Source organism: Anas platyrhynchos, chromosome 2 (assembly GCF_047663525.1).
Source record: "Anas platyrhynchos isolate ZD024472 breed Pekin duck chromosome 2, IASCAAS_PekinDuck_T2T, whole genome shotgun sequence".
Lineage (NCBI taxonomy): Eukaryota > Metazoa > Chordata > Aves > Anseriformes > Anatidae > Anas > Anas platyrhynchos.
The window spans coordinates 113,334,519-113,359,145 of record NC_092588.1 but is presented as its reverse complement, the minus strand read 5'-3'; the positions used below and the strand labels follow the sequence as shown (position 1 = coordinate 113,359,145).

At 45.2% G+C, this 24,627-nt stretch overlaps 1 protein-coding gene across 4 annotated transcripts; it reads left to right on the top strand.

The window, feature by feature from the left end:
• The first annotated feature begins 914 nt into the window (after nucleotides 1–914).
• CTNNB1 (catenin beta 1) lies at nucleotides 915–23,814 on the top strand. 4 transcript variants are annotated; one of them, XM_027450107.3, is made up of 16 exons: nucleotides 915–1,067; nucleotides 15,074–15,134; nucleotides 15,633–15,860; nucleotides 15,994–16,247; nucleotides 16,336–16,574; nucleotides 16,666–16,867; nucleotides 17,244–17,388; nucleotides 17,844–17,947; nucleotides 18,044–18,382; nucleotides 18,632–18,790; nucleotides 19,725–19,844; nucleotides 19,986–20,136; nucleotides 20,226–20,347; nucleotides 21,719–21,779; nucleotides 22,526–22,746; nucleotides 23,037–23,814. In XM_027450107.3, exons 2-15 carry the CDS (start codon nucleotides 15,122–15,124, stop codon nucleotides 22,732–22,734), a joined length of 2,346 nt encoding a protein of 781 aa, XP_027305908.1. In that variant the 5' UTR covers nucleotides 915–1,067; nucleotides 15,074–15,121; the 3' UTR covers nucleotides 22,735–22,746; nucleotides 23,037–23,814.
• The last annotated feature ends 813 nt before the right edge of the window (nucleotides 23,815–24,627 follow it).

Here is a 24,627-nt window from a genome sequence, read left to right as displayed (position 1 = left end):
GGGTTGGGGTGTGTTGTGTGCACAGCAAGTCCTACATTTTATTTTTTTCCACAGGGAAAAAAAACACATTTTAAAAAGCATTGATGTAAGGAAGCAGTTGACAGGAAAATCAAGCAGTGTTGTGGAAGAGGCTTTATTATTATTTTTTTTAACCAACAGGAAAAAAAAAAAAAGTTGAGCTTTGCGAGTAGAAACTCAGAGTCTGTTCAAAATAGCATTACCAGTGGAAAAACAGGTAGAGAGGTGGCCCCTCCGTGACCCATGCATCTCCGCGCTGCAACAGCCACGGGAGCTCGGTGGGGAACAAGAGGCTGCACGAAGCCCTCCAGCACCAAACCAAGGATTCAGCCAAGGATTTTACTGCCACAGCAAATTTATACTGAAAAATAAATACATAATAATAATTAAAAATCCCATCTTTCGCTAGCAAGGGCTGCTTCACACAAACACGCCGGCACGCAGGGCCCTCGCCTCACGTCGAGGCGTGCGCCGGGGTGCATTTCTCCCCCCGAGAAAAGGTTAAAAGCACTTTGTCGGTGCATTTCTCTCCCCCCCCTCGAAATGTGAGCAGCTCTCTGCCGGGGCAGGGGCGAAAAACTCCGCTGGAGCGAGCCCGTGCACGCTGAGGCTGCGGCTGCCCCCGGCGTGCCTGGGCTCGCCGCGGGGAGGGCGCCTGGTGCACACCCCGAGACAGAAGCGAGGTGTGTGTGTGTGTGTGTGTGAGGAACGGGGGCAGCAGCTCGCTTCAGCTGGGGGAAGAAAAATAATAAATAAATTGCATAACGAGGCGCTTTCTGTGCAAACTGCTTCCTGACAAATATTGACCGAGGCGGCGCGGGGCGCGTTTCCGCCGACGTGCGCGGCCCCCCCACGGCCCGGGCCGGCTTTATTTGAATCTCTGCAGCTGCTGGCGTGAGGAATGTGGGTTTGGATTTTGCAGAGCCACGAACGCCAGCTAAAACTCATTAAAACCGCGGGGCGAGCGGAGCAGGGGGGCGCCGTCCTCCCTCGCCCCCGGCGCTGCTGAGGGACGCGGACCCCGCGGCCGCCCCTTCCACCCTCCGGCAGTAAGTTCGCTCCCCGCCGGGAACTCGGCTCCTTCCTCCCCGCCTCCGGATCGGGGGTGTCTCCGCCACACCTCAACGCCCCCCACACCCCTTAAGCCCCCCTGGAAGCGCCCCAAACCCCCTCAGGCCCTGCCCCAGCGGAGCCGTCCCCCCCCCTCCCCTCACACCACCGCCTCCCGCCTACTGCCGCTCTCCGTCTCCCTCCGCCCCGGGAGCCGGGCACTATTTCTCCTCCCCTGCCCTGTGCGCCGGGCGCCTGTGGAATGCTGCGCGCGGGGCCCGGCCGCGGCGGCAGGATACGCGGCGCTGCCTATAAGAGCCTCGGTGCGAGCGCCGCCATTTTAAGCCTCTCGCTCGGCCGGGCGCTGGGAGCGGCAGCGGCGTGAGGGGGGCGAGGGCACTCGGCAGCGCCGCCGCCCCGTACGGTGGGCAGCGAGAAGGAGAAAGAGAAGAAGAAGAAGAAGGAGACGAGGAGAAAAAAAAAACCAAACAAACAAAAAACACGGCCCCGACCGGGATCGCCCGGGCAGCAGCGCTGTCGCCTCGCCGCCACGTTAGTGCCTCTCGGTGCGGCGGGACCGCGGGGCGGGCTCCGTGAGGGCTCCCTGAGGCAGCCGCTGCCTCCCCCGGGAGCTGGGCACGGAGCTGGGCCGGGGGAAGGCAGAGGGAAGGCCGGGGGGCCCCGGCTCGGGAGGCCCGGACAGCTGCGCCTCGCAGGGGGGCGGCAGCTGCGGCTCCCTCGGGGGGCTGTGGGGGGGAGCTGTGGGGGTGGGGGGTGTTGGTGGGGAGCGTAATTAAACTAATCACGGCGGCCGCAGTCAGCGGGGGGGAACTCATCTCTCGCCTTGCGGGGTTTCGGTCTGACTCGGGGCCGGATGGGGAGCGCGGCGGCGCCGAGAGGCAGCGCCCGGAGCTGCGAGAGGCGGCCTGGGGCTCGCCTCCTGCCGGGAAAAGCCGTGATTTTATGTATTTCTTATTTTTTTGGGGGGCTCTGCCGAGCTGCCGCGGTGCTGCGGTGTGCCAGGCAACTTGGTGCTGCTCCCGGTGCCTGAGGCAGGGAGCTCCAGGTGAGCTGCTGCCACAAACAGCGTGCTTCAGCCCTCTTCGGTGCAGGTTGCTTGGAAAAACCTGCTAAAATCCTGCATCATTCCTTAGCTAAAAAGTTGCTGTAGGGTGTCAGGCAGTTTCTGTTTGAATCTCTCTTCCCAGAATTGATTTCTTTTTTTGGGGAAAAAAAAAGGACAGGCTTTAAAGGTATTACGGGCAACTTGTGACTTTAGAGGAATAGCAGTGTTGATCTTCGTAATCAGCTACTTCTTCTTGATCTCTTTCTCATGGAGCAGCCATTGTTCTGACACTGTATATTCCAGACATCTGTGGTCCTCCCATCCCCCAAAGTATGCAAGTGGTGAATGGAAAGAGGCTGGGCTGGTATGCTGAGGTCGATGGAAGGAAATCAAGGAGGGGTTTTAGTAAAACAGGATCTTTGTGTGCTGAGAGCACAGCCGAGGCAGACTAGAAAACTACCTGAAAGTGTCACTGTTTCTTTGATCTTAAGTTCAGGCATGCTGGAAAGCAACTTAGCAGCTAGGATTTTGCTCCTGAATGACAAAAAGGTACTGCTGCGAAGCTTTAAAACTGCACAAAAGGCAAAACTCACGGGCATTCATCGGGTTAAGTTGTAATTTGAATTTCAGTAATTGACAATCCATGGACCTAATGTTAAACTTGCACTTATTTAATAAAAGGTGCTGACAGCTGCAAACAATCTGGCTACTGTGTCTACTGCTAATGGCTGGTACTGCTGAAAGTGAGGCTACTAAACTGTTAAAAGAAGGCTTAAATCTCTCTAAAATTGTCATTGTATGTAATACTGTATTGAGTGTCTGTTCTGGAGATACAAACAAATGTAATTTTTGTGGCGATTGGCTCAGGTATTTGTCTAGGTATATATTGATACGCATGGGAATGGTCATGTTACTCTGTTTGGCTGCTCCCCTTAAGATTGCAGGGAATAAATGTGTAAAAACATCCTGATAGAAAAGCAAACCATGAAAGTTTCCGAAAGCAAGGATTTAATGTAAAGTAAAGCTTGTTTGCAAAAGTCAGGCTGTTCTTCAAATGCAATGTTGTGTTGCATCCTCGGTAAAGCAGGCTTCCTTTGCTTGCCAAAGCAATAAATAGGCTGGGCTTCTTGCCTGATATGTAGTCTATGAACACCAGCATTTTGCTATGACTACACGGTGTGTCAATAACCGGCTTATCAAATCTCAGGCCTGAAACTTGGTTGCCCTTCAGATAGATATAAGGCTTTCTTTGGAAGGTGGAGGTTAGCTTTTGGCTTTTTTTTTTTTTGGTGGCTTAACATCAACAGAAGCTCTTGCTTAACTCCTCAGAACACAATACTTCAAAGAGTAAACTCAGATGTAAAGAAAAATCAGTGCTGGTGGCCTTCTGGGCTAACTTTGGGGTCTTGTGAGGGGCAGAGAAGGGAGGTAGCAAGGATGGGGCAGGAAAGAGTGATCGTAAGCCTCCGTCTTGTGAACTGAAGTGTGACTGTGCTGTCTGAAACTTGTGGATGGCGATGTTCCTGCAGAACACTGTGCAGTAGGCAGACTGTGCAAATATGGCAGTAATCAAAATCGCTCATGTTAATTCATAGTTAAAGCTGGTAACGCAGGGGTTGTGGTGATTTGTGGCAGCAAAACTCGTTCTGTAGCTCTGGTAGACTGCATACCACGGCAGGAAAATCAGGACTGACCTTACTTATCTCAAACATCGTACTTCACGGGGCCTGATAAGGCTGTGAGAAACTATGCAGGCAGCTGGGGCTTGTGCATAGGTCTCAGCATGTCTGCAAGTCCTGCGGCTCCTGCCTCGCTGGGTGGCTGCAGCAGCTCCAGCTGGGAAGCGGCACCACGCTCATTTTTTCAGAATTCAGCAGGCTGCCTGGCAGTAAGTGTTGTGTGCAACTTCCCTGGTCTCTTTAGGCGAAATGACTGTCTTGGTGAGAGATGGGCAGGGCGGTGTTGCTGGCTGGCTTTCTGGTTAGGCGTGGGAAGGGTTGTGTTGGGGGTGCTTGGATGCTCTGTGGTGCATGAGCTGAGTTGGTCAGACTTGGCAGTGTGAGTAGCTTAAGTGGTTGATTTTAATATCCATCTCTGGGACTTGATTTCAAGGCATAATATCTTGTGATTGGGTTTCACCAGGAAAAAAAAAAAGGGTGGTGTGTCAAGTTAGTGTTGTGTGGCCTGTCTCTGCTTCTTGGTGGTGGGGGGGTGGTAGCAGCCAGGAGCTTTTTTCACTGACTGATAACCAAGTGTGAGGAAGAGAACTTGGGGAAACTGCATGCAGGGAGCTCTGCCTGCATGACCACCAAACCGATAGTGTGAGCAGATGAAACTCAGCTGTGGCTCGTGCCTGCTTGTGAATCTGTTCACTCTGATCTGGTGTGGAAGCAAATGCCCTGTGCTGTTATCTGGGGGTAGGGTGAGGGTGTGGATGCTGTACACAGCCCTCACTGCAGGACAGCTCCTGTGTTCCCCGTTGCTTTAGGGGACAATATATATGACTAGATGAGTATCAGTATTACAGAAGTGAAATATTTGCATTGCTATTTGATACTATATCAGCTCTGGAGCCTTATTTAAGGAATAAATTTTCCCCTTAAAGGTTGAAAGAGTTAATCTAGTACTCTAGGTTGCTGCTGTTAAAAAGTAGCATGAGCTACTGGAACTTACTGCAGCTGACAAATGCACAGGGTGCAGTTTGGGTATGTTTGCTGGAACCAGCATTTCTAGGCTGACTTTCTGTGTGTGCTAAACTGATCTGTGTAAATTGGCCAAGTTTGCCAACTCTGCAGCAAATGTAGCAAGTCGTCCTGTATTGTCCTGGCAACTATTCAGGTGCCCTCCAGTGGCCAGAACTCCTAACATCCTAAAGGTGCTGATAAACGCTGCTGCACTGTCAGTTCGCCTTAATTAAAAGTGAGTTGAAGAAACATCAGTGTCAGGCTTCATTAGCAAGTTTGTTGCCTAAGCTGTACTTCTTGGAGCAGCAGCGTGTCTCTGTGTAAATACGTGTTTGTTCCGACAGACAAGCGGAGGCACCCAGGACGTGTGCTTTCAGATTCATCAGTATTTCATTAGTGTCAGTGCAATTATGACTAATCGCTCTGGTTTCTGAAATCAGAGATTAATGTTTAACAGCCATTTTCGGGGCTGGCTACACAGTTGCAGCCTAAGAAAAAAAAAGGGAGATCCTTTGCTACATTGTCACTGTTAGAAGTGTGGAAGTAGAAGCTTTAAATTCTACACAAACAGCAGGGAAAGATACTTCTGTAATAGATACTTCTGTAATACAGTGGCTGCCAGTCCTGTTAGTGATGTATGCTGCCACAAGTGACTGCAGAATGATTATATCTGTCTTTTGGATGCTCAAAACTGGGCAAGAAGCTTGAGGCCTGGCAGTGGTTTGTAACTGGACTTTCTTACAGTGTGTTGTAAGAACATAAATAACCTAAATCTGGTGTATTTGACTCTCTGTGGTTGTGGTGGCAGCTTTTTAGTCCTACCTAGCCACATATAAGAAGAGCGGTGCTTGGCCCAGGCTGCTGCTGTCTCCATTAAAGACCACTTAATTGGTAAAAGTGGGGGCACATGGACCAAAAGCTCATTAGGTTAGGGCTGCTTGCAGACTCTGCCTTAGGCAAAATTGCTAGCTCATCCCTAACACAGCAAGGCAGGAGCATGCACAGTGCAGGCCCCTGTGTCCCTCAGATAGGAAGTGGTGACTTTACACAGTGGTTATAGAAGTGTTCTTAATGCTTTGCCCAGCTGTGGAAGTATTCCAGCACAATAAATGCTGCAGGAAGGCCCTAATCAGAAGAGCCTGCTGGTGACCAAAAGATCTCAGTCGCTTGCTGCACAGAAGTGACTTAGTAACTGCTTTGAGGCTACATGCGTGAATTTGTGCTGCTTATTTGATCTAAACAGTGAGGACAGAGTAATTGGGTTGCTAATCTTGTTAGGAACTTGCATTAAGTTCATAAACCCGAATCTGTCATACCAGTCCTTTAATACTAGGCTGTGAACTGCTGTCAAATGGTTGGTGGGCACATTTTGTGGGGAGGGATGGTTTTTTCTTTGCTAAAGCTGGATATGTAACACCTGATGAGTAGTTGAAGCAGTTTCTCCCATCTTACTGTAAGTGTTAAGATGATCATCTTCTCTCTTTTGGACAGAGAAGGATGCGCAGGTACTTGGAGCCAATTTTGACCATTGTATTAAATTATAGATTTTTTCTACTGTTGTCGTACTTGCCAGTGAAATGCTCTAAGCCATTACTTTCCAACATGAACTGATAATTTCTCTGAACTATCAGCTTGAGCATAGCTGCTGCTTGTGTCTCTCAGAGACAACCAGTGATTTTTACAGAGTACAAACAAATTGAAGTGCACAAAGTGTAGCTTTGAGAAAATCACTTTGGCACCTGAATTTGCAGGTCTTATTAGAAGCTGCCGGTTCATGTGCCTGTAACTTTGAATGTAATCACTTAGGTTGACAGACTCCTTGCAGCAACTCAGTGCTTCTGTAGGTAAGGGGAAGAAAAATGCTGTGGATACTAATGCCATAGCTTCCCTGAAGTGATAAAACTTAGTGCAATGAGCATTCACCTACTACAGAAGTAATATACTCTAGTAGTATATGAGACTGAGAAGGTCTGCAGTGTCAGTCATGGGGCTGAACATAGTATACACTCCTAGGCTCTGACCTGCACCAGACAAAATTCTGTAGAGTATCACTGATGGTTATAAATTCTGCTGAGATAGCTGCTGAGTACCTTTTGAGCTCTCTGGGTGACCTATCAACAGGTAACTTTGGCTAAAATTCCCATAAAATGTCTGTCTTAAAGGTATTAGAGCACCTCTACATGACTTGTCAGCTTTATTCGTGGGGCTTCCCAGCAGCATGTCAAGCTTCAGAGCTCCAGATCTGTGCCCAGATGAGCTGTGTGAGCTTTGTAACGTACCTGTGGAGCTTGGTCTGAATTCTGATCTGTGAAAACCAGAGCCTGGAGCCATCGTCTGGGTGTTTCCTGGCTGACCAGTGGCTCTCACTGGTCAGACTGGTGTGAAGTGTGCCTTTGCTGCAACTTGTAATGGGCTGTATTTAAAAGAGTATTTAACCTTAGCACCTGGGAAGGCCCTGACATGTTGAGCAAGCTGTTAGGGTCTAAATGCTGTGCTAGCTGCCCAAGTCCTGTCCTACAGTGAAATTCACTTCCTGAAGCTGAGAGGTGGCTGACTTGGCACTGGAAGCTCACCAAGTCCATTTCTGATACATTTCAGTACCTGAACTTCCAGTCAGGGGTTAAAGGTGCTCTTCAGTGATAGACTGAAACTAACTCTGTCCTTTCTGGGTGGTGTTGTGTGGCTGGGAGGAGCAAAAACACACCTGTATGCTTGAAATGTAAGGTGCTGACACAGGTCCTCACTTGACAAGCTGGGTGAGATGTGACTTTTCACTAGCTTGCTGTCCCTTTTGCAGGGGAAAGGTAAATCAGGCGACACCTTACAGTGTCAGGGCACTGCAGAGCCCTGATCCTGCTGCATTGGGAAGCTCTGGTGGCCCCTTTCCTGTGATACTGTCACGTGTGCTTAAGGCTGCATGGACTCAAAGATAAGCCTCTAACTTTCTGTCCCTGTAATCTGAGCCTTTCCCTCACTTCGGAGGAGTAAATCCTCTTTCAGCACAGTTTATAACCCAGTTCAGAAGTCTAGCCCAGGCAACTGGGTGCCTGCACTTCAGTTTCATTAAGCAGCTGTAATCAACTTTCTTGGAAGTCTTGGAAGAACAGAAATATTTGTATGCTGTGTGCTTTAGGTAACGAGCGTGTGAATAGAAACTCTGCTCTGTGCTCTTAATTGGCCTCAGATTGCTGAGGTGACTGAAAATAGGCCAGCACAACACTACTTGGTGATGTGGCACCAACTGAACTCCTGTAGGAGTTAGTGTGTGTGGGCTAATCAGCCTTGTTGGAAGGGGTTTTTAGATAAGCGAAGGCAGAAGGCAAGGGCTAGAAACACAGGAAAAATGATGCAGTAGTAAAGTGGGGTGCTTGAAGGGGGAAAAATGGAAATGAAGCAGCAAAAACAGTGATTGAAAGCAGAGGTAACTCCTAGTGAGCATGGACAGACCTGTGTATGCTGTCAAAAACCCCTCTCCCAACTCCAGAGCTGTGGCTATTTAAGCCAGTTTGCCTCTTTCAGCATGTATTAAGGTTATTTAAAGCTTGGAAGTTGCAACCTGTTAACCTCTGAGAGAGGTCAGCAAAACAAATACTGTTCAGGTTTCTTAATTTCCTAATGCTTGACTGAAGCAATGGATCTTAAAGAACAATTTTATATATTCTGTGTTAGTGAGGCTCATCATGATCTGATCAGCTGCGAGGCATTGCCTGCCTTTCTGCAGGCACTTCCCGAATGTATTGGCTGGCAGCATTCCAGCTGCAATAAATTTGGCCTGGTTGCATTTACATCAAGTACTGAGTTGATTGCTGGCCTGAGGTATTGCTTAGTGGTTGGAGGGAACTGTGTTGAGCAAATGTTGCTTGAGGAAGTGACCAGAGCAGTGCTGTCATGAGCCAAAGTTCGTGAGTTTGTTCCCTTGTGAGCTGGATTTCAGGGTGGGTACGTGCTGTGGAAGGCAGGCTGAGTTTCCTGTCGCTGTTGGTAGCTCCTAGCTTTTAATACATGCTCTGAAGTAGTTCATATTGCTACACCTTGGCACAGCACTTAAAAATAGTAATGCTGCTGTAACTCACGCTGTGGTACCGAAGGCTGCAGAGAAGTGTTTCTGCCATCCAAACTGGAAGAAGATAGAAATGTTTTAGAGCTGTGAAAACACATAGTGTCATCTTCTTTAGAGCTGTGAAAATGCAGGGTGTTTTCCCTTGGCTGTAAGGTTTGACTTTTTTTTTGTTGCATATTGTGCAAGTTACTTCTGTTTACTTGGGAGATCTTCAAATGACCCTGACAAGATACTTTCACCCTGTATTAAATACCAGCTGCGGTGAAAGTTGAAGGAAGCCTCATTAATGTGAAAAACATGAAGTTTTATATCCTGACTCCTGGTGCGGATAATAAGGGAATCTGTAACTTGACTGTTTCAAACTCAGCCTCCCAAAATATCAAAGTTGTCTGTTGCTTGGTTTAGGGCTGTACACAATCAGGTTTAAACAATTATTTGAGAGCCAGCTTTTCAGTGAGGTTCAGAGTAGTTCTTGTCTATCCATGTCCTTAAACTGCTGGTATGAGGAGAGACTTGAATCCGGAATTAAATTCAAATTTACTCCTGTTGCATGACAAATTTGACACTACTCAAGGCCCAGCAATGCTTGTTTATAACAAACTTCAAAATAATCTCTGCTTGCTGCATACAGCTATTATGAAGACAGTTCCATTCAGAGTTGTCAACGTGCATGAGGACTGCAAATGGCACTACTCCACACAACTTGGGACTGCTGCTCTGTACTTACTTTGTGCATACAGAATGTATTTATTGAGAGCTGTTGTATTTAACCTTGTATGGCTCTGTTGTACAAGAATTCAATGTTTTTTTAAAAAAAAATGCAAATCTTTAATGTGAAACTCATCAGTGTTCTGTTCCTGCTTTTAAATAAAGTATCTTCTGTTTATCGAATGTAAAATGTAAACCCACCTGTCATTGCAACAACCAGCTTCTACAACCCCTTAAAACATATGAGAAAAACCCTGTACTTCCAGAATTTCTTAGTGATTTTACAGAATTTAACAGTCTTACAAAAACATCTGATACATGAAGGGTCTCTAAAATTACCTACAAAGCACAATACCCCGGAGCTCAGTAGAAGCCAGATAAAAATCTTCCAAATTATGTGGAATATCTGGAATAACAGATTTCCAGTGGCAGAATTTCTTTCAAAGATAAGTTTCTTAGACAGTCATTTGCCTTGAAGGTCCCAATCTATTTAAAGTTCCTAAGATGTCCCCTTTCTTACTATAAAACTATAATCAGCTATGTTGAAAGTTGAATGCCAATGTCTGGCATGGCCACTCACCACAAGTGCCATTCCTGTTTTCAGCTGTGAATATCTAAATCAGTTCTTTTAGGTCACCTGTAACTCCTCACTCCTTCCCTTCCTCTGAAGCTGCAGCTGCCAAAGTTGAGTTGTCAAAAGTTGTTTTCAGGTAGAATAAGGGTGCTTTTTCTCCTTCTCTTTGAAGGAAGAAAAACAAGCTTCATCCTCCTTAGGCTTCCTGTTAATCAGTTCAGTGCTATTATCAATTAATATTGAGGTGTGTGTCTCAGTTGGATCATGTCTTCATGAGACTAAAATAGAAATAGGCCTGCCTGCTGCTGGATCGTTCATAGCTGGGGCATGGACTGCACCAAAGGTTGCTTAAGGAGGCAAGGCTGACCATGTGTCCAAAAGAGCTTTGTACCACAAAAGCTGCTGTTTTCTACTGTATTGGTGTTACCTTAGTTAGAGGACTCTCCCACCTTATCAGGCTTTCTTCTCTAGTAAACAAAGAACCACTTCTAAGGCAAGATCAAAGGATTATTTTTATTATCATTTAAAAATCCTTAATTGAATGTATTCCCCACATTTCCACTTGAAAACTAAGGTTAATTAGGATAGCTTCTGCTGCACTGAGTTCTTACAGTATTTCTGTTCTCGGGTCATAGAAATGAGTGCTTGAGTTGTGTTACTAGGTCTGGAGCTTGTGTTAACATGGCAAAGAGGTGCATGAAACAAGCCTAGTTGCATGTCACTTTTTTTTGCGTGTAGTTGAGGTGGAAGTAGAACAGGTGAAAGGAACAGTGGGCCTGCTTTTCCTTCTGATTAAAAAATACACAAAAACTGGAAGGGGGGGGGAAGAAGTATTTTCATACTTAATCTGGTGTAAGAGGCAGATTATAAAATCAGACCTAAAGGAGGCTTCCAGAAAAAGGCACTGTGATGATCCATGTTATTAACGGCTGTAATTTCATTACAAGATCTGCTTGTTCTAAGTAAGAAAACCTTAGTGACGTTCAGCCCTGATGGTTCATTTAGAGATGCAGCTCTTTAGCCTGTCCTCGATGAGATGGGTTTTTGTGAAAACACAGCAGGCACATTTCCTTTTAAACAGATCACGGTGACTTCCTTACTCGTATGAGGCTTTCTAAAACACTGCTTTCAAAGACAAGATTTCTGGAGGACTTACAAACTTTGGTGTTTGACTGAATTTAGGAAGTGGGTAACTGCTCATTAGCTCTGTCGGGCATAATCGGAGTCAATCTTTAAGTTTTCTACCTTTATAGAAAGTGGAAGCATTTAATACAAGCTGCTCTGTTTCGTAAGCTAACAAATTTGGCTTAACTGGCAGTGAAAATGAGTTTATATCGGATAAACTGAAGCAAAGGTGCAAGCGTGTTGCCTTGATGCAGTGGGCAGGAAGATGTTGGGCTGCTCTCGCCATATGTAGGAGAGCAGAAGTGAACAACTCACTGTGCCACGTGTCCTAACTGAGTTTCTCACATCGTTTCTAGGTCTCACTGAGGCTGCTCAGGACTAGTGTTCCCACTTGAGAAATGCTCGGGGCTTGCTCACCACCTTGACATGAGCCTGACTTCTTGGAAATCAAAAATTAACGTTGAAGTTTTTGTTCATTGAAAAATACCTCTCATCTTTTGTTCCTTTGAAAACCAGGGAGTTTGAATTACTCTTCCATAGTGACGTGAATTTAGCTCATAAGCTTGTTCTGCTCGCAAAACTTTGAGTTTTTAAAAGATTTCACACGCTAAGGTGGGAGTACCGGTACATGCTGCAGCCCGGTGCAATGTTTTGCGTTGCTCTTCATAGGAGAAATTTAGTGTGTGTGTAAATTGTTAAAATCTAGAGCTGGTTGTGCTTCCTAAACAAGTGGATGTTGTCATGGGGAGGTTTGTAAGAAGTTAATGGGCCTGTAACTCCCGGCAGCACATCCACAGGGACTTGTGCATGCCGTGCTGCTTACCAGAATTCAGACCTGAATCCTGAGCACTGGCTAGTCTTTGAAAGTAGCAAGGGCAGTGGAAGCTTGCTGGGGTGCTAACATTTCTATTTATTTATTTATTTAATAAATATACACAGAATCCTTTCTCTTCCTGATGGTTCAGATCTACATTTCTGACCTTGGCAACTTAATGTCTCCGGTTGTATGTCCTCCAGGAAGCCTGAGCAGGAGCTGGGTTTAAAGGAGCTGCCGTGCGCTTCATGTTTGTGTTCTGCAAGCTGTCCTCTGTTGCTGTCCTGGTCAGGTACTACCTGTAGCAGCCTCCCCAGTGATACGCACTGGGAGAAGTCCTGACTGGACTCCGTTTTACCCCCTTGTAAAAAGAGAACAGGGTGGGAAGCAAAATAAGGGAAAATGTTCAGTTAGGGAAACCCTGAAAGCGAGCTGAACGTGCCCATTTTCCCAGGCTACCTTTATTCTGTGGTAATTTTTAACATTAAGTCCAATTTCACATCTAAACCCGAAATGCTCGCTGGAGCTGCTGGGGGTTTTATGGCTGTGTGAAATGCAGAGAGGGAAGTTAGAAACTGTAGGTGCGGCTAGCAGGCTGGCCTAAGGTCAGCGTTTCAAAGGCAGGCTGTATCTGGCTGCTACTGCAGTTCTGGACACGTCACTCTGTGTTTTCCCTGCTTCAGCTGTATTTGGGAGTATTGTCAGGGTGCGGAGGCTGGTGTGCTCTGTTGGGTTGTACCAAATGTTACACCTCTTCAGATTTCTTCAGGCTGTTGAAACAAGCACTGCAGGGTGCAGTTGCTGTAAGCGAGCTGCCTTCCTTTGTGCAGAATTTAACAGCGGAAAGAAATGATGAAAAAAAAAAAAAAAAAAAGCATCATCAGGGCTCTTGGCTGGTTCGTCCACTGGTGTGTTAACTCCTCAACTAACCTGCTGATCATTTTTTATTAGCAGTGTCCTGCCAGGAAGAGGCAAGAGAGGTTACAATAAAACTAGATTTTCTTTTGTGCTGTGCATGTTGTAACTGAGGATAGCAGCTAGATCTTTTCCACAGTTTCATACTGGAAATGTTGCATCTGATGTAGAGTGAGATCTAGGGGGGTGGAGGCAAAGACACTAATTTTATCTTCAATGCTATTCTGCGTCTTTTTGTTTGGAAGGCATTCCTGGGGCTGACAAAGTAATGCATGAGGCCTCCGAGGGGTTGTCAAGATTACTTGTGCTAACTTAGCCCGTCAGGAGAATTTGTGTATTAACGGTGAATGTGTTAATTTTTCTTTCCCCTTACCACTGCTACTCACAAAGTCCTAACAGCACTTGGGAAGAATTGCTCTGCAGTGTTCAAGGTGCTGGAAAAAATGGTGGTGGTGTCAAGCTCGTCAGACTGAGCTGGGCAGTCCCCTCCAGGCTGTGCAGGGTTTTAGGAGCCACTTCAGGAGGGCTGTGAGCATTCCCAGCTACATAGCTGCACGCTTGCTATGTGTTGTGTTATATCTTAAATCGGCTCAGTGTGGCGTATCTGCTGCAAATGCAGATCTGCTGTCTGTTTTAGAACGGCCAGGAAAGGGATGCTGCCAGAAATTGTGGCAGTCCAAAGTCAGGACAAACAGCACCGGCGTTTGTGGAGCAAAATAAAGAGTTTGCTGCTGGGGGTGTCCTGCAGCCGGCTCAAGAGAGACTTGCCTGACCTATTCAGTGAGATTCCCAAAACTGCAGGCCTGTCTTCTATTTAATTATGGTTTTCTGAAAGCTGCTCCTGAAGGAAACTCTTAAACTGGTAGGTCTGTCTTCACACAATACAGCGGTGAACGAACGGACTTTGTTCTCCTGACACAGTACGGCAGACCTGTCCCTCAAAGAGATTAGTGGCTTGCCTTTACTTCATTGTCTAGGAATGTTTTGATCAGCATAGCTCTAACACCTAATGCACACTGAAAGCCGATCGCTGGTGGTTTTGCTCCCTGCACTAGTAACCACTGCAAGTGTTGGCTGGCTCCCAGACCAGGCTGTCACCAGCACTGTGTTTTTGCTGGAAAAAAAAAGAAAAAATAGAAAAAATGGTGTCAAACTGCGGGGAAGCAAATGAAATAAATAAAAGTACGACAGCTTTGACTGACCCATGTGAAGCTGCGGCCTTGAGTTTCTCTTTCTGGGCTACAAATTTATGTTACAAGTACTTCTGTGCTGTTTGGTGATACTAAATGGAGGTGCATACTGAGGATTTTGATAGGGCGTTTGATCATAGTTCAGCCTCCTGGCCCCAATTATCTTGGCTCTCTGAAAAAAAACACACAAAAAACAGAGTTTGGTGACTTTGTGTGTGCAACTAAAGGAGAGTACTTGTTTTTAAGGCTGGTTCAATTTTCAGTTTAACTTCATGAAAGAGAATTTTGTATAGCAAGAAACCTTTCTTCTCATGGTATAGGAAAGTAGTGAAGAAGGATGTTCAATTATAGATCTTGAGATGGTCTTTATAACACCGAAATAATAGTAGCTTGTCTTAAATGGTTGTTTAGTTTTCCCAGATGAAATCCTTATTGTAGCCCCGTATCCAGCAGTTTTGCTTATATCTTAAGGGTGGTTGTCTTAGAGGGGAGTGAGCCATTCTGACATTTAGCTCTTGTCTCTGCAGCATGTCCAAGCTAGGTAATTTAATGTTTGGACTTTGTCTTACACAAGGATAGAGAAGTAAAAAATGGCTCTATCATGGTCATTTCTCAATTCTTTTTCTCCCGTGGCTTTAAGAAGGGAATATATCTTACATATAGTCTGCCAGAAAAAGCCTGTGTGATATATCTCATTCTTTTGTGTCTCCGTCCATGGGGGGTTACTAATTAGCACTGAATATACTCACTTAGCAGTGAAATGGCAAGATGTGCTAAGCCTTAGCTTGCAGTTCTGCTGCTCTAATATGAAATCCTGTCTGCCTAGCTCTGATTAGTGTCTAATAAGTTCTTACCTTGCTCTTTTCTAGGGTCTCTGAAAGGTAGCAGGAAAGAGTTCTGGGAGCACAGCAAGGAACATGGCAACCCAAGGTATGAAATATATCACACTTAATTTTTTATTAGATCCTGGCAGTTCTAATAAAGAACAGCTAAACTGGCTCCTTACTTCCCTTTTTAACTTTTTAAAGTCACCTGAATAGAATAATGAATGCCGTACTGCAGTAATTAATACCTTACCTGTGGAACTTAAACCTGCAAACAAGTTTGTCGTCTTAAGCATTTTGGTCACTTAAGTGTGGTGAAGTACCTAATCATACTGTGTGGAAAGGGAGCCTTTAAGCAGTAGGCTGAGACAATGACAATAGCAGTGATTGCACTGCCTGCAAGTCAGGCTTACAGATGTCTGCGTTGGTTTGACAGAATGCCTCAGCTTAAAATTGCTGTCTGACTTGTGCTATGCTCAGCTGGGCTGAGGTAGGTTGTTCGTAACAGTTTATTTTCATGTAAAATTTGTGTCATTTCTTGAAGGACTAATACATCGTGGAGTAATTCAACCAAACTTAATTGTTCAACAATGATTTCTTACAGCTGACTTGATGGAGTTGGATATGGCAATGGAGCCAGACAGGAAAGCGGCAGTCAGTCACTGGCAGCAACAATCATATCTGGACTCTGGTATCCATTCCGGTGCCACAACAACTGCTCCCTCTTTGAGTGGCAAAGGAAATCCTGAAGAGGAAGATGTGGACACAACACAAGTCCTGTATGAGTGGGAACAGGGGTTCTCTCAGTCCTTTACCCAGGAGCAAGTTGCTGGTAAGGCCTTCTCTATTACGCTGATTTGTTTAGACATGCAGCTTAACAATACAGAAATCTAAGTACTGAATTATTGCTGATACAGAAGAATAGCTTTTTATTCCTAGTTTAAGGCAAACACCTTGTTTTTCAGATATTGATGGCCAGTATGCAATGACTAGAGCCCAGAGAGTGCGTGCCGCTATGTTCCCTGAAACACTGGATGAAGGAATGCAAATCCCATCCACACAATTTGATGCTGCTCATCCAACTAATGTGCAGCGCCTGGCTGAGCCGTCCCAGATGTTAAAGCATGCTGTTGTTAATTTGATAAACTACCAGGATGATGCTGAACTCGCAACTCGTGCAATCCCAGAACTGACCAAACTGTTGAATGATGAGGACCAGGTAAGTATTTTCTTAACCTCAGTATACCTTGTCTATGGGGCTTCTTCAGTAACCTTAAACTAAAAGCTTTCTTCCAATACTTCTGTAGGTGGTGGTGAACAAGGCTGCCGTTATGGTTCATCAGTTATCCAAAAAGGAAGCGTCTCGCCATGCTATTATGAGGTCTCCTCAAATGGTATCTGCTATCGTACGTACCATGCAGAATACAAATGACGTGGAAACAGCCCGTTGTACTGCAGGTACACTACACAACCTCTCGCATCACCGTGAAGGCTTGTTGGCGATCTTCAAATCGGGAGGCATCCCTGCTTTGGTTAAAATGCTTGGGTACGTGGACTGCTGAGGCAGTACTTGTGGTTTTCATAGTTGCTGATGGTAGGTGTTGGTACTCATGAGGTTTTTTTCCTCCTTTTTGTAGGTCTCCAGTGGACTCTGTGCTGTTCTACGCCATTACAACTCTTCACAATCTCCTGTTACATCAGGAAGGAGCCAAAATGGCTGTCCGTCTCGCTGGTGGGCTGCAGAAAATGGTTGCCTTGCTCAACAAGACAAACGTTAAATTCTTGGCCATCACAACAGACTGCCTTCAGATTTTAGCCTATGGCAATCAAGAAAGTAAGGTGAGTGCCTCTGCCCTCAAAGCCCATCTAATGATCGAGCTTGCTAAAAATGGCTGTAAAGTTCCTGTGTGACGAACTGTGCACAGGAATGCCACCAGCCATGCTCCTTGTTCTGAATCCCATGTCAGGACGAGGATTTTGTCAGTTGCTGAGCAGTTTGCCAGTCAGTCCTGGCCTTGAAAGAAGTGCAAGATGATACTGTGTGGAAATGTAGTCATGTTCACGGGGAGACTGCAAAATGTAGACCTACCTGACCAGTGGATACGAACAGTTTTTTAGAAATCTGCCACATAGGATTTGTGTAAGCCAGCAAGAATCACTGCTGACTTGCATGCCCAGGAAGTGACAGATAAGTGTTGAATTTTTACTTTTTCAGCTGATTATTCTGGCAAGTGGTGGACCCCAGGCTCTAGTAAACATAATGAGGACCTATACTTACGAGAAACTATTGTGGACCACAAGTAGGGTGCTGAAGGTGTTGTCAGTCTGCTCCAGCAACAAACCTGCTATTGTTGAGGCTGGTAAGTACAGTCCTTGTCCTCTAAATTAAATATATGTATAGATAGATATAGATATAGATATATACTGATGTACTGTACTTCAGAATCAGTACATTCCACTTGAGAGCAGAAGCATCAGAAACTGAACATGATTGGTCCTTCAATTTATAACTTTTTTGGAGGCCTTAAGTAACTCTTCTGTGTAGTTAGCTACATGCCATTGTTGATGAGATGAGCTTTGTCAGAATTGTCCCCTTAGAACTCGCATGCATTTTAAATGTCTTCAGTGTCACAAAGAAAATAATAGCTTTTTATGTGTGTAGTGAAGCACTAGGGTCTAGCCATATTAGGATACTAATGCCAAAAAAGAACTATAAGCTTATGAGATACGCACGCAGATTTAAAGGAAAAGAAAGACTGTACTGTTCACAGGATGAGCCCTTGAGTAATGGTGTTGAACATGTACCGTCTTCTAGGTGGGATGCAGGCTCTGGGACTCCACCTTACAGATCCAAGCCAGCGTCTTGTCCAGAACTGTCTCTGGACTCTGAGAAATCTGTCAGATGCTGCAACCAAGCAGGTAAGTGGGCCTTCTAAGGGATCAGGATCAAAAGTGGAAGAGGAGAGAGACTTAAGTTTTTCTTTCCTCTTTTTTTTTTTTTTTTTTTTTTTGCAGGAGGGAATGGAAGGCCTTCTAGGAACTCTTGTTCAGCTTTTAGGATCAGATGACATTAATGTTGTGACTTGTGCTGCTGGCATCCTTTCTAACCTTACTTGCAACAATTACAAGAACAAGATGATGGTGTGCCAGGTTGGTGGCATTGAGGCTCTTGTGCGCACAGTTCTTCGGGCTGGAGACAGGGAAGACATCACAGAACCCGCGATTTGTGCGCTCCGTCACCTCACCAGCAGACACCAAGAGGCTGAGATGGCTCAGAATGCCGTACGTCTCCATTACGGACTCCCAGTGGTGGTTAAACTGTTGCACCCGCCCTCACACTGGCCTTTGATCAAGGTAAATGATGGTTAGCAGCTTTTGGTGCTGAAAAGAGGTACCTTTTTGAGGTAACCTTAACTGTGAAAAATACTTTGTTTCCAAGGTGTTGGAGAATGTAACTTACTGATGGGACCTCAGCTTCAGTTGAGCAACTTTGAGTTGCCTCTTAGACCTCCATTTGGGACCATGGGGTTTAAAACAGACACCATGCTAACAGCAAGCACACCCTCACGCTCTTTTATTCCCCACTCCCTTTCTGAACTGCAGGCTACTGTTGGTTTGATCCGCAATCTTGCGCTCTGTCCTGCAAACCACGCCCCGCTGCGCGAACAAGGTGCTATTCCAAGGCTAGTTCAGTTGCTGGTTAGAGCACATCAGGACACCCAGCGACGTACTTCCATGGGCGGAACACAGCAGCAGTTTGTGGTAAGCAGCTGCAGTAACTAAAGTTATTTAAATAGCTCTTGTCTTAGCATTTGCTTTGGTTTGTATTGTTCTCTTGGGATACTGACGATTCTGCCTTGGCAGACCTGAAGTATTTCTTTTTTTAAAAAAAAAGGAAAAAAAAAGTCTAGGGGGAAAGCCCCAAACCTTGGTTCTTATTTTAGTAAGGACTTCTTGAGCATTTGATGGCGTATGCTATAGATTATAGAAATCGTGGTTTTGCCTACTCTGGCAAGGGGAGTAGTTCTCTTCTAGGAAGCCAGAAGAGGCTCATCCTTGTTGTAACCATGGGTTTCAGCATGCTGTCACAGCTTAACGTGTGCTTAGAGCTGAGAACTGGTACAGGCTTAGAAATGCGTAGAGCTGGCAACTTGTACAAGCTCCGTGCTTGTTACGTTTTCAGGTACCAGGTCAGTGTGGCAAGACCAGTCCTGGCACCATCCGCATTAAACGCAGTAACAAAGGGGAAGTTGCCTTAGTGTGGGCAAATGGAAGCAATATGTACTAGCCCAGGAGTAGAGTTAATACTTGCAGAGGCAAGACAGGGCTTCTTCATTACTGATTTCCACTGTTTCAAACTGAAACTGCTGAGCTAATTGAGCTTGGGAAATAAAAAACAGTGTTGTCAGACACTGAGTTTATAATGAACTAAAATAAAAACGAGAACACTGGGAGGAGTTCCACTGAAATGCTTCGCTTACTGGATGTAGTTGGATAAACTAGGTCAACTCTTAGCAGGGATGTTAAAATTTGAAGGCCAGCAGTAGATGAGGAGTATGAGCCTTGGTGGGGGAGGGATGTGTTTGCAGGGGACAGTTTGGTTGGTTTCTTAACAGTGATCAGTTTTTTGACTGTTTTAGAAGGTAGCACTCAAGATCTCAACTTTAAAAAAAATGTGTTTTCTTGTCCTAACTAGGAGGGTGTGCGCATGGAAGAAATTGTTGAGGGCTGCACTGGAGCCCTGCATATTCTTGCACGTGATGTTCATAATCGAATCGTAATCAGGGGTCTAAATACCATTCCACTATTTGTGCAGGTAAGCAAGAGCTCAAGAAAATGCTATAGTACATGCTAGAAAAACAGCTCTTACGTTGCCTTGGTAGAACTACTGAGTCAAACTGTGCTAAGGTTCACTGCAAGCAGAGGAGTTAAAGAAACCCTTGTGTTTTGGTTACAGCTGTTGTACTCTCCCATTGAGAATATCCAGAGAGTAGCTGCAGGTGTGCTTTGTGAACTTGCTCAAGACAAGGAAGCAGCTGAAGCAATTGAAGCTGAAGGTGCCACTGCCCCTTTAACAGAACTGCTTCATTCTAGGAATGAGGGTGTTGGTAAGTGAACATAAAAATAGGCTTTGTGCTTTGTTAGAAAAACTGCTGGAAGACTCGACCTCTACTAAAATCCCTCTTTCTTTTAATAGCAACATATGCAGCTGCAGTGCTGTTCAGAATGTCTGAGGACAAACCACAAGACTACAAGAAGCGACTTTCAGTGGAGTTGACAAGTTCCCTGTTCCGGACTGAGCCAATGGCTTGGAACGAGGTGAGTTGGGTCTTTGTGTTCGTGCTTCCTCGCGGAGACTTCACTTCCAAGTGTAGATGCCATCAGTGGTACAGGTTCATCTTTATGCATGGCTGTAGCTTCTCTACTCTCCGCATGTTCAGGTTCAGTGAAGCTGTGCTCACAGGTCTCCAGAAAATGATGCAAGCTTTAAGTGTGTACTGTTGTTCTAGGACAGAACTTGATATGTAAATAGGTGAGACTTTATGTGTGAGCAGGAGGTCTTGGGAATCCTTTGCATAGAGGAAGAAACCTTTCTAGAATAAGAGTTCCTAAAGCCCTTAGGCCTGTTTGAACAGAATGAAGGGCAAGCAGCCTTAGAGTTGCTGCTCTTTTGCCTTCTTTGCTGATAGGAAAAGTCTGCTCTCTGGTACTGATAAAGTTGATAATTTTCATTTTGCTTAGTGTGCAGAACTGTGTAGAACTTCATAGGTCTGTGTGCTGTTTTTAATTTCAAAGGACAGCTCTGCAGTAATCTCTATGAATTTCAAGAGATTTTTGCAGATTGTCCAAACCTGACTAATGCTGCAGGCAAATACTGAGGTGTAAATGATACGATAGAAGCATAAACATAATGTGTATCCTGTGAGAACTCTATCTGGCAAACCATGTAGGACTAAGAAGTTTGGGGTGGGCATGCAGCTTGTGTTCTCCTTAGAACAGAGCTCTCAGACTTGAAAGTGTTTGCAAGCTATCACGTGGTGCTTTTTCATGCTTACAGGGATGCACAGTGAAATGAGGCTGAAAACTGTGTGGAAGGGGCAGAGGGAAGGTTTCACTAAGTCTCAGTCTTCCCCCTGCTTCTTAAGGTTCAGGACTTCAGCTTCACTTCTTAAATAAAGGACAGTAGTTTTGTAGAATTTCAGTGATTAATCTTCCGTTTTCCTAAAATCTGCATCCATCTAGCATAGTGCTGTGAGAAAACCAAGCTAAAATGGACTCTCTTTGAAATGGAAGTTGTGTAATTACACTACAGACACGAAGTTCTGTAACTCAGCACTGCGGGAGGTTCACTGAGAACTAAAACGCTCTATTGCTGGCTCAGGAACCTCCAACCAGCCAAGCAGTTGAAGCAGTTGGTTCCTAGACCTGCCCCGTCTTGTTCCCAAAGAGAAGCCTTTTTCCAGTCAGCTATGCTTTCAGTGCCTCAATGTGGCTGTTAGCTACTGGATGCAGATTTTGGGGTAAAAAAGCATTTCGTGTTCATAAAAGTACCACATTGCAGTCACACTGCAGAAAAATTGCTGAAAAAGGACTGGGGGCAAACTTTAAAACTTCTTAAACTTAGAACTACTAATGCTGGCCCAAAGACCTGACACTAAAACTCTTTTGTAACTTTTTGTGCTCATCTAGACAGCGGATCTTGGACTGGATATTGGAGCCCAGGGAGAGCCTCTTGGATACCGCCCAGACGGTATGTCTGTTCCCTTGCCCTTGACTAAGCTTAAGTTGGATGAAGTCAAGTCGTAGACATTAAAGGAGAGCTACAAATGAGTGAAGAGTGAATTACTCTTCGGCGAGATATCACAAACTGACAGCCAGATGGGGAGCTGCCAGTTCAAATAACCAGTTTCTGCAGCGCCACAGGCTGCACTGAAATGGGAGCCATATGAGTGTGCAGAACTGGTGTCACTTGTCTGAGTCTTGTGAGAGAATCTCCCACTGAGCTGTTGTTTCCAGAAAGCTTTTAAATCCTTTACAAATGGACTTGACAATTCCAGAAGTGCAGTTTTTCTTTAAAACAAATGCTGGTATTGAATGTATTAGTCTGTAAGTGGCTGTAGACTCAAACTCAAGCCTATCCCTAAGGATTCTAAGCTATTTTTGACTTTCAGAGGAAAGTCTACAGTCTTGGAGCCTGGTTTTGCTTCAGTATTGTTGAATTTTAGTACTGTTGATTGTGCAGACTAATGGCTTGGCTGGAATCTGCTCGTGCTTCTGACTGCAGTGTGCTTTGTCTGCAGAATCACACTGGAAGGCTGTTTCAAATGATGGAATAGCCATTAAGGGCAGGCAACAGATCGTTTGAACTTGGCTGAACTAGAGAAAAATTAGACGGCTACCAAGATCTTCTCACACACTGATACTTGCAGCTTCTGATGCGTCTAACATCTGTTAACATTATGCTCTTTTTCCCTCTGCCACCTTTAACTTTCTTAGATCCTAGCTACCGTTCTTTCCACTCTGGCGGATACGGTCAGGATGCCTTGGGTATGGACCCTATGATGGAACATGAAATGGGTGGCCACCACCCTGGTGCTGACTACCCAGTTGATGGTCTGCCAGATCTTGGCCATGCCCAGGACCTTATGGATGGGCTGCCTCCAGGTGACAGTAATCAGTTGGCCTGGTTCGATACTGACCTGTAAATCATCCTTTAGGTAAGAAGCTCCAACCTTGAATTTAAAAACAAAACAAAACAAAGGAAATCAGATTACCGGACTGAGGACTTGGTTGGCAGGGAGGGAATGGCTTGAATGGGTCCCAGTGTGCCAGAATCCTCAATAAATGCTCTGGAAACACACCATCAGTACACTCCAAACTGACTTCTGCCGTGAAGTGTGGAAGTAATTAACTGTAATGTCTTGTGCACCAGCTTCATGCAGTCTTAGTATGTTAAAACAGCCCCTTACTGAGGAATGCTGACACTTTTTTTTTTCTCTCTTTGCAGCTGTATCATCTGAATGAACTTGCATTGATTGGCCTGTAGAGTTGCTGAGAGGGCTCGAGGGGTGGGCTAGTATCTCAGAAAGTGCCTGACACACTAACCAAGCTGAGTTTCCTATGGGAACAATTGAAGTAAACTTTTTGTTCTGGTCCTTTTTGGTCGAGGAGTAATAATACAAATGGATTTTGGGAGTGATTCAAGAAACGAGGAATGCACACGAATGAATTGCAAGATGGAATTTATCAAACCCTAGCCTTGCTTGTTAAAAATTTATTATTTTTTTTAAATCTCTGTAATGGTACTGACCTTGCTTGCTTTGAAAGTAGCCTTTCTTTTCGCAGTAATTGTTGTTAGTTTTTTTTTTTCTAAGTCTCTCGTAGTATTAAGTTATAGTGAATATGCTACAGCAGTTTCTAATTTTTAAGGATTGAGTAAAGGTGTAGAACACTAATTCATAATCGCTCTAACTGTATTCTGAATAAAGTGTAACATTGTGTAGCCTTTTTGTATAAAAAACTAGACAAATAGAAATGGTCCAATTAGTTTCCTTTTTAATATGCTTAAAATAAGCAGGTGGATCTATTTCATGTTTTTGATCAAAAACTTTATCTGGGATATGTCTGGGTAGGGGCCAGTAAGAACTGTTTATTTGGAACCTTGTATTGGACAGTTTACCAGTTGCCTTTTATCCCAAAGTTATTGTAGCCTGCTGTGATACAGATGCTTCATGAGAAAAATGCAGTTATAAAATGGTTCAAAATTAAAGTAAACTTTTAATTCACTCTGTGTCAAATTATTTCAGATTGTTAAACTATGTTTGTGCGTTTACAAGTTTTCTGAAAATTGTCCTCACATTGCACAATAGCTTCACTACTTCAGAGGAGGAAACTGAGACCCACTCCCCCCTCCATCCCACTAAGCTTAGTCCCTGAGCACTGTCGTAGTGGCAGAGGCTTCCTACTGCAGTATTTTCCCCTTGAACTGCTGCCACTTCACTGAAGCAGGTTCCCCAGCACTGAGCCAGGTCTAGCCAGCTGTGAGGCAGCTACAGCTCGTGCCTGGCCTACAAGCCACGTGCTGACTTCTGGACTTCCAAGAAGCCCATTAAAAAGCCATAAGGCATCATACTGCAGCTCTCTCAGTACTGCAGCAGCGTGCTGTCAGTACAACCAGATGAAGGCCCTTTACTTACAACTTGTCAAATGCTTCAGTAGCTTAAACTCATTTTCAGGTGTCCTCAGGTTTCAGTTCCTGTGAGATGCAACCTGCATGTGACTCGCCTTCTCTCGTGGCAGCGTCTGTGCAGCTGGAAGCAGGGAAAGTGGGCCTTGAACTGTCGGCTTCACAGACTGCATGTCTGCACCCTGCACCAGCCTCTGCCCAGAGCAAGCACTCCCACGCTGTGCTTCAGCACAGCAGTTTGCCAGCAGAAAATCACAACAGGGCTAAGCTGTAAGGGATCACAGCTCATGTCAGGGTGCCCAGATGAGAGCTGAGCCGAACTACACAACAGGCTGCCTCACTTTGCTTACAGAGCAACAGCACTGTGACTACAGCTGTCTCCTAGAGTCACCCAGCTTCACCTCTCAGCCAC